General features: G+C 32.3%; 1 protein-coding gene across 3 annotated transcripts; it reads left to right on the top strand.

The window, feature by feature from the left end:
* The first annotated feature begins 918 nt into the window (after nucleotides 1–918).
* LOC143048732 (baculoviral IAP repeat-containing protein 2-like) lies at nucleotides 919–6,822 on the top strand. 3 transcript variants are annotated; one of them, XM_076222595.1, is made up of 6 exons: nucleotides 919–1,015; nucleotides 1,910–2,064; nucleotides 4,323–4,356; nucleotides 5,299–5,421; nucleotides 6,110–6,202; nucleotides 6,549–6,822. In XM_076222595.1, the coding sequence occupies exons 1-5, from the start codon at nucleotides 925–927 to the stop codon at nucleotides 6,169–6,171; spliced, it is 465 nt and encodes a 154-aa protein (XP_076078710.1). In that variant the 5' UTR covers nucleotides 919–924; the 3' UTR covers nucleotides 6,172–6,202; nucleotides 6,549–6,822. The 3 variants fall into 3 exon arrangements, with proteins under 3 accessions (XP_076078710.1, XP_076078712.1, XP_076078711.1); XM_076222597.1 differs by lacking the exon at nucleotides 919–1,015 and adding an exon at nucleotides 1,054–1,197; XM_076222596.1 differs by lacking the exon at nucleotides 919–1,015 and adding an exon at nucleotides 1,145–1,288.
* Nucleotides 6,823–9,550: the final 2,728 nt, after the last annotated feature.

The raw sequence follows: 9,550 nt of genomic DNA, 5'->3' as shown, positions 1-9,550 counted from the left end.
CCAACCCTCCCCTTAACCTGGGACAGTGGTGTAACAGTACAACATAAGAACGAACTATACAAATCAGTTGAAAAAGGCTTAACTCATCAGATGGATACAAATAGAAATACATCTAACAAAAACAGAGAGTACAGATCTGAGAGTACTTGCAGTTACTGACAGCTAGTTCAAAGCCAATTACAACTAATAAAAAGTAATGCATCTGCATGAGACTAAATTATCAATCAGTACACATCCAACATCCAATGGCACGGTAAACAACATCTCCGTAAAAATGAGGATGTGCTATCCCGTTTGAAATAATTTTTTTACAGGTAGAACCAAACTTCAAAACCAAATCTAGAATTTAGTAAAGATTTTAAGTGATTTGTGGTAACTAAATCCCTAACTTAATATTATTTACTAGTAATACATAGATTTCGTTCATTAAAATCCAAATCGTTACAACAGACACGGGCATAGCGGAGGTGTTGTGATATACAAACACTGTAAGATAGTGCCAAATGAAACATCACCATCCAAAAAAGGAAAATTAACCATAAGGAACGAAACATGGAAAGCAAGACAAATACTTTTAAAATTATCAGTACATATGAGCATATATATATCGAAAATAGATCAATACTTTTCGCTTGGGTTTGGATGACTTTTAAATAAAACGACCATTAACTCAATTAAAATCAACAAAGCACTAAAATGACCTTTAATATTAAACTTTTTGGGGCAATTTTATCAAGTGAGATGTAAATATGTCTGTACTTAACTTTTAAATTCCGCTTATTTTTTTTCATGTAAAAAATTCGATATCCTTATAAATGCATCAATATCCCATATCCCATTTACTTTTAGGACAAATATCCCGTATCCCTAAAATTAAAATGGCAAATATCCCGTATCCCAATATACCCTATACAAGCCTCTACAATGGTTGCTGCCCGTCTACGGTCATTTCAGTATTGGAGTAAACCAAGTCTGAGACCTGTAGATCTATCAGAAGCTGGTTTCTACTTCACAGGTAAACTTTATGTATATACGGTCATTTCAGTATTGGAGTAAGCCAAGTCCGAGACCTGTAGATCTATCAGAAGCTGGTTTCTACTTCACAGGTAAACTATATGTATATACGGTCATTTCAGTATTGGAGTAAGCCAAGTCCGAGACCTGTAGATCTATCAGAAGCTGGTTTCTACTTCACAGGTAAACTATATGTATATACGGTCATTTCAGTATTGGAGTAAGCCAAGTCCAAGACCTGTAGATCTATCAGAAGCTGGTTTCTACTTCACAGGTAAACTATATGTACATGATGTATATACGGTCATTTCAGTGTTGGGGTAAGCCAAGTCCGAGACCTGTAGATCTATCAGAAACTGGTTTCTACTTCACAGGTAAACTATAAGTAATAACTTGAATATACTGTTACTTTTTTGTACACATTAATTATGTTGATGTTGGTCATGTTGGTGGACGTTGAGGACGGGTTTGGCACTGACGCTGGATTCCAAATTTTAAAAATAGATCACACAAAGGATCACCAGAATATTGTTTAGAAGTGGCAAAAAACAGATGTCTTGAACTTTTAAGTATCTTATAAAAAAAACTATAATTACAAAAAAAGTTATCAACTCCGAATTTAGCGAACACGAGACGCGTTTCTATCTAATATTACTTGCAATTAAAACTTAACCACACATATAAGAAAAATACATACAATAGATAGAAAATGGGTACATATTTTTTATTAATTACTGTGTTGCTGTGTGGTCTATCTTGAATTAGTTGTTGCAAGGACGTGTTAGTCAATAAATTTATTCACATTTTTCTCTTTTTAAATTATTAATCTTCATAATAATTTTACGCATTAATTTACTCGTATTCGGTAGTAAGTTTGGACTAATTATACTTATAGGTACAGAAGATGTGGTCCAATGTTTTTATTGTGGATTAAAGTTGAGAAGTTGGGATGTATTTGATGATCCATGGATAGAACATGCCAGACACGGGAAACACTGCCCCCATGTGTCCAATGTTAAAGGAAAAGAATTCTTCAAAAGGTTAACCGAGGTAGTTATATAATTAATATTAAATATATTATTTGTTTTATTAGTGTGTCTGTTTGTGTGCGTGTGTTTGTCATTCTGTCATTCATTTGCTGACTATTTTTTGTTAATTTTAACTTAACACTATAGAGTTCATGAATATTCTATTTTAATGGTTATAACAAATGTATTAGGTACAATTGCACTTAATATTCATATTCCCGGTATATGATTGTAATAAACACACGTCAACCAACTATAACGCTTTCCTTTTATAAATTGTACATACTCGATCATGATACTAGTTTTCATGATTTAAAATTACAAAATAAGAGCCACATGTACATGTATTGTCAGTCTATGACTTTTTAGATCCTTATGCAAAAACAAACATAGAAATTTGTAATATTTTAAATGCATCTGACTTTATCTAAAAATAACATTGATTCATATAATTATGTTCATTGGAAAGTCCAATATCTTAAAATAGACTAGATAATAACGGGGATATTTTTATGACTAAGTAAAATTATAAATAAGAAATGATGCGTGTCAAGTAAGAAACAGGTCATCAACGTGTAAATTAGCATAGTAACTATAAAAAGAGAAAACTATCAACAAACGTTCAAATGACGTTGATTTACTACTAAATATAAAAAAAGAAGATGTGGTATGATTGCCAATGAGACAACTATCCACAAAAGACCAAAATGACACAGACATTAACAACTATAGGTCACCGTACGGCCTTCAACAATGAGCAAAGCCCATACCGCATAATCAGCTATAATAGGCCACAATAAGACAATGTAAAACAATTCAAACGAGAAAACTAACGGCCTTATTTATGTAAAAAAATGAACGAAAAACAAATATGTACCACATAAACAAACGTCAACCACTGAACTACAGGCTCCTGATGACTTGGGACAGGCACATACATAAATAATGTTGCGGGGTTAAACATGTTAGCGGGATCCCAACCCTCCCTTAACCTGGGACAGTTGTATAACAGTACAATATAAGAAGGTCATTTAGAAGCCCAGCTTTGAAAATTGATAATTAAACATTGTTAAATAAAGAAAAGAAAAACTCAAACGAGTTTGATAATCGGAATATTTGAAATAAGAGACTATTTTGAATAGGATGTGATTTTTTTTTGGCATATCCATCAGAATATGGTCACTATGTTTTTTTTTGTTTTTTTTTATTTATTTGAAAAGCAACTAAGTTTAGGAACGAATCATTGAAACAGTTTATGATGATTCTGTTTCTGTTTCTTGCTTCTGGTATTTCTGGTATTTATATGTAGATATGCCACACTGTACGGTCAGGCTAAGAGTGCATATTGAGGCCTTTTTTATATTCATTTTTTAGGATGAAAATTTGTTGTTTTACTACATATCTATAATACTAAAATTACGAGGTCCAATTTGTCAGCCGTCATCGCGTAAAAACGACGAATCAAAGATTTTAACTTTATATACAACTAATATAGTACAAAGGTGTAGATTAAAAATTACACCACTCCAGGCCCTATTGTTTTCCACGTAATTAATATTGCCAATAAATAGGAAGTTCCGGGTCGAGTCCGATACCGATACCAATAGTATAATCACCTGTTACCTATTACCTTATCTGTACGTTCCGCATCTGACAGGCGCACCGTGACCAAACGGTGTATTCAGGATTAATATGCTATATACACGGGTCATAATCACAGGGTTGACACTACTAAATTGTCAAATTGTTACCTATTGTAGTATTTTAATCCGTAAGACTTTCCTACTAACAATACGAATACTAAAAATCTGGACTAAAAATTTTCAATTTGTTAGCGGGCATGACGTAAAACAGCGAATCAAAGAATTCAACTTTATTTATAACTAATTTAGGACAATGCTGTTGATTAAAAAATACTCCATTCCAGGACCTTTTGTTTTCCAAATAATTGATATTACCAATAATTGATAAGTTCCAGTTCGACGGGTTCAAACAGAAAGATTTGAAAGCAGAGAAAATTGTGTATCTTATAATCGGCATGACTTTATCAGATGACAGTACTAATACTAAAATAAGGCTTGCGCATAGTTATATACATTAATTCAGTCACGGACCCGCGATATCACGGATGTGTTCTAGTTTAATATAATATAACTAACTTATTCAAATTCTCTGTTTGGAGACATTTCTTGGACGCAGTAAGTAAGCTCACGTAATATTAAAATGGCATTAATAGTGAAGGAAACAAATTGAAAATGTTTTGTTTTTTTTATTTTGTAGATAGAGGACGAAAACCTTTATACTGGAAAACCAAGTAAGTACATGTACTTGTAATTAGTTAAATTATTTAACTTTCACTAATCGATTTAATATTTTTTATATGACCAGTTCACTTTTCATACTATTTAGGAAGGATAGTTGTTCTATTTGTACATTTCTGAAAAAAAAAAAAACAAAAAAAATTATAAAAAAAAAGAAAAATCTTTCACCACCAACTTATTTATATCAGAAAATTGTTTCAAACAAAAAAGATGTATTACTTTTTGTCCTGTCTTGAATACAACTTTTGTGATTTATATAAGACACATATATTTCCCTCATCTAGGTATATATATGCATTATTTAATTTTCATTTATTTTGCAATGTTTCCAATATTACAAAGCTATATTGTAAGGTAATATCATGTTTCTTATCAACAGCCCTTAATTTTAAATAATTACTATTCCTATTTGAAAGAACACTAAAAGAAAATAATTTAATTGTAAACCCAAATGGAGACAGCTCTGCAAAAATGTTTTAACAAAAATACAGAACTCGAAGGTAAATCAAATGATAACTCTTTAATCCTGACAGAATCAAACGCGCAATCATCTAAACGAATGCTAAACAATGGTCTTATTCCTGACTTGGGTCAAACAATTTTAATAGAAAATGTAAGATTAAACCTGGTTTTATGCTAGGTAAACCTGCCACATATATGACAGTTTATGTCCGTTGTACTGGAAAAATCTGGGCGAGCACCACACATAAACGTACTTGGTAATCCTGACAATACTTGGGAGCCAGCAGTTAAATACTGTGATGACATAGTAGCACCACAGACATACAACGCAGAAGATATTTAAATTCCACAAAATACAAATTAATCTAACTATGACGCAAACAACAACACACTTGTAACCTTTTTATACGACATAAAGTTGACCAAACCCTGTTTATAATTTCCTTTAGATATAATGTATACTGTTCTTTCAGATAGAGGTGATCTGTACACGGATGATTTGCTTTACACAACAGCTGCTCAGGCATTACTCAGCATGGGAAGTTACAAGGAACAACAAATAAAGGATGCAATCAGAACATACGTTTCAACAGAAGGTATAAATATATATGAATACTAATATAGTGTTTTGGATGCATTGGTAGGAAACTATGCAATTTTATTAGTACAACCTAAGAAGTTGGATTGATCGTGCTCGTTTCGTTATTATATTTGTTGATCGGAGATAACTATAGTAAATTTTCAGATATTTTAAATAGAATGAAATTCAAAACAGTGTGGCTATGGCCATTGATTAACACATTAAATTCATCCATTGACTGGGACAATTTACGTGAACGTTTGTATGTAACGACCAATGCTCACTGTGTACTTTTTAAAGACACTTAAACTATGGGGTCACCAAAGGTTCTCAACACCTCAATAAAGTAATTCGAAAAAATTAATCAGAAATAACACGATGTTTTGATTTATATCAATTATATAAATCAAAACATAAAGTTATTCCTGATTATTTTTTCGAATTATTTTATAATTAAAGGCGTTAAGAAACCTTTGGTGACCCCACAGTTTAAATGTCTATCGTAGGTACGTCGTGAACAGTGGTCTTTACAGACAAACGTTCACGTAAATTGTCCCAGTCAATGAATGAATTTTATGTGTCAATCAATGGCTACAGCCACACTGTTTTGAATTTCATTCTATATATATAAAAAAATGAGAAAACGAGAAACGCCTATGAACCACTTGCTTGCTTTTATAAATCTATATTTTCCTTTTCCACAGACACGCTTGAGTTCACAGCAATGGATATCGCAAAGATTTTGATGAACCAAAAAACTGTCTGAAGGAAACCCAAAATTCCTAGATCATAAAAATGTAAGTAGTCTACATCTTGTCAAATTTGGTAAACAAAAATCACATGCAATGGGCGGCAATAAATTTATTATCTTTATTTTCAAGACCATACGTTAAGTTATACAAAAAAAAAAAACCACATTTTGTTCATGGCAGTTTTGTCTTTTCATATAAAGATTTGGTGGCATACGCAATTTTCATATTTTCATATTAAACTTGCTAGTACTACTTAAACGAAGAAATTGCATAAAATTTATGAAAACATGACAAACTTTTACTGGAAATTTCTAATATTAAACATTCTCTCAAATTGCTTATATTCCATATTTTATAGATTTAAATGCAGTTCCATGTTTTTTTTTTGTAGGCCAGTCTCTGTGCATTTACGAAACTGTGTACAAGCAAAAGAAGGCCAACAGTATCGGACATCACACCATATATTCATAAACAGAGGCAAATTTAAAGACATCAAGTCATATATTCGAAGACAGAGGCATATGAACGGTCATCATCAACGACCAAAGACGAGTGTAAAGGGGTTACCTATTGCATTGGAAGTAGTTGAAATCAGACATCAACAGAAATCATTTAATAATGAAATAACAATGTGAAAAATAAAGTACTGCAGTTTTAAAGATTTATATGCTTTATATATTGTAGCCAACTTATAAATTTTATAATTTATTACTGTTAATGATACTACAAGTAAATGAATTAACCAAAAAAGGTAAATACCAATGCAACAAATTGCAATTATTGTTATGTAAACATTAAGTTTACCAAATAACCAAAATGACCAGAACCTTTTATAGCTTAATAAGCAGTACAATGTCTGAGTTTGTTCATTGTTGAAGGTCGTGCGGTGATCTTTAGCTGCTAACTTTATAACAAAGCCTTTTACTTTTCTACATTGGCTAGAGGTATAGGGGGAGGGTTGAGATCTCACAAACATGTTTAACCCCGCCGCATTTTTGCGTCTGTCCCAAGTCAGGAGCCTCTGGCCTTTGTTAGTCTTGTATTATTTTAATTTTAGTTTCTTGTGTACAATTTGGAAATTAGTATGGCGTTCATTATCACTGAACTAGTATATATTTGTTTAGGGGACAGCTGAAGGACGCCTCCGGGTGGGGGAATTTCTCGCTACATTGAAGACCTGTTGGTGACCTTCTGCTGTTGTTTTTTTCTATGGTCGGGTTGTTGTCTCTTTGGCACATTCCCCATTTCCATTTTCAATTTTAATACCTGGATGAGTTGGGTTTTTTTCAGCATTGGTTTTTTGTCCGTACATGTTTCAGTTTGATAGGTAGAGAGTGAAATATTGTATTACAGCTCGACACTATAGAATATTGATGCTGGTACAGTGACTATCGTTCTTCAGAAAAAGCTAAATATTAGAGATATCATGAAAAGAAATAGATTACATTGTTCAAATTAGGTTATCTCCCCCTAACCAAGGAACATGTATAGCATGGCAAATATAATGTTTCAAATGTCCAATATTCAGATAAACGACATCTTATTGTCGTTCCACGGAACAAGTTGTTATTGTTGGTATCTGTTTTTGTAGGATCAATGAAAGTAGTTCCTTATTGCTAACAGTATTGAAGACCTGCTCATTTTGCTAGGTCACTAGTCTACATTTCACACGTTAAGACAGTCGGTAAGATAAATTCGTTACATAGTGTGCTTCGCTCTCATCCCATATGGAATTTACTAACCCCATATATACCATATCAGGTCACTAGCACACTATGTAACTAATGATATTAGGTATGTAAAAACATATACGAGTATACACATACAAACTATAAAATGGCATTTTTACATCCAAAACGTCCCGAAAAATGTAAATATAAATCAAAGTATTAGTTAGATGTAAGAGAACATGACAGTATACAATATACAAATTAAGATGTTTGCAGAATTTGTACCTATAAACAAACCGATACGACTGCAAAGTTAGCGGAGTATCACCAGAAAAATCGAACGAAATAATCGTTGGTAGGTACTATACGGCCACTAAATGTTCAAACTGGAGTAAGGACAATCAATTAAGTTAGAGATACTCCAACGACAGTCGACCAGTAAAATTCTATAGTATATCAATTTTGGGTTTTAAAAAGTCAGAATGTTATAATCATACATGTTCAAACACTTTTAGGTCAATTTTGAGTAACAACAAACAAAATAATAATGTTGATTGGACCTTCTATAATATGATAACAGGAATTGAATTTGTCCTAGATAACATGAAGCTATCGTATATCGTCAATTTATCGGCATTCAAATGAAGACCAACTGTTCAACACCTATTGTGGATCTGTTTCTGTATTGTTACAAATTACTATGTACATATATCACTAAAATCAGATAAGACCAATCAAAACAATGTCTAATTTGATATGAAACGGGTTATGCTCTTCTCATAGATGTTATGATGGCATGCTTAAAACCTTTACGGGAGGGATTGTGCTTGATTTTCATATAATGAAGAGCAGTTAAGGTCTGGAGCTGGCATATCATGCAGTAACTGCTAGTAGTCCTTTAGTAATTTATTTCGATTATTGTCATTTTGCTGAATTCTCTGTTACCTATTCTATCTTCGATATCGGACATCTTTTAAACTGAATTTTACTACACTACGTATTATTGTTTGCATGTTTATTCCACACTTGCTAGAGGTATAGGAGGATGGTTGATACACTGTATCTAAAAAAACATGTTTAACTGCGCTTGTCAAAAGTCATGAACCTCTAGGCTTTGTAAGTCTTGTGTGTTTTTTTTTTTAATTGTAGTTCGTTTATTTGTTTCGAAGTATTATGTAGCGATTTTCGTGAACTAGACTAGTGTACATTATTTTTCGCGACCAGCTGAATCTCGCTTCTGAGTATGGGATTATCTGGCTGTTGGAGACCAAACGTTGACCTTACGCTGTTTTTTATATTCCTGTATATAGTCATAACTACTTATTAACCTGAAGTCATATTTTTTTAACCCCTTTTGCATTTTTAGAAATATAATTAGTAAAAAGCAATCACATGGAGACCGTGTACATTTCATATTGGGTTTGTAGGCGGGATGAATTTTAATACACGACCAGAAGTGGCGTCAATTTTGATAAAGTCAACACGGTGTTGAGGAACGATATTAAACAGACGAAGACATTGATGATGACCGATTGAAATAAATTCATAAAATACATTTAAAGCTAACAAGTTGTTATTGTTGGCTTTTTAGGCTTTTTTTTGTGTATAGAACAATGAAAGTAGGTTCTCAATACTGACTGTATTGCTAGACTTAATTTTTTTGATAGACTACTAATCTAAATACCATATATTAAAATAAATTTGCTCACCCTATTTATCGTAT

The sequence above is a fragment of the Mytilus galloprovincialis genome, chromosome 10 (assembly GCF_965363235.1).
Source record: "Mytilus galloprovincialis chromosome 10, xbMytGall1.hap1.1, whole genome shotgun sequence".
Lineage (NCBI taxonomy): Eukaryota > Metazoa > Mollusca > Bivalvia > Mytilida > Mytilidae > Mytilus > Mytilus galloprovincialis.
Note: the sequence above shows the minus strand (reverse complement) of the source record. Positions and strands in the feature narration are given on the sequence as shown.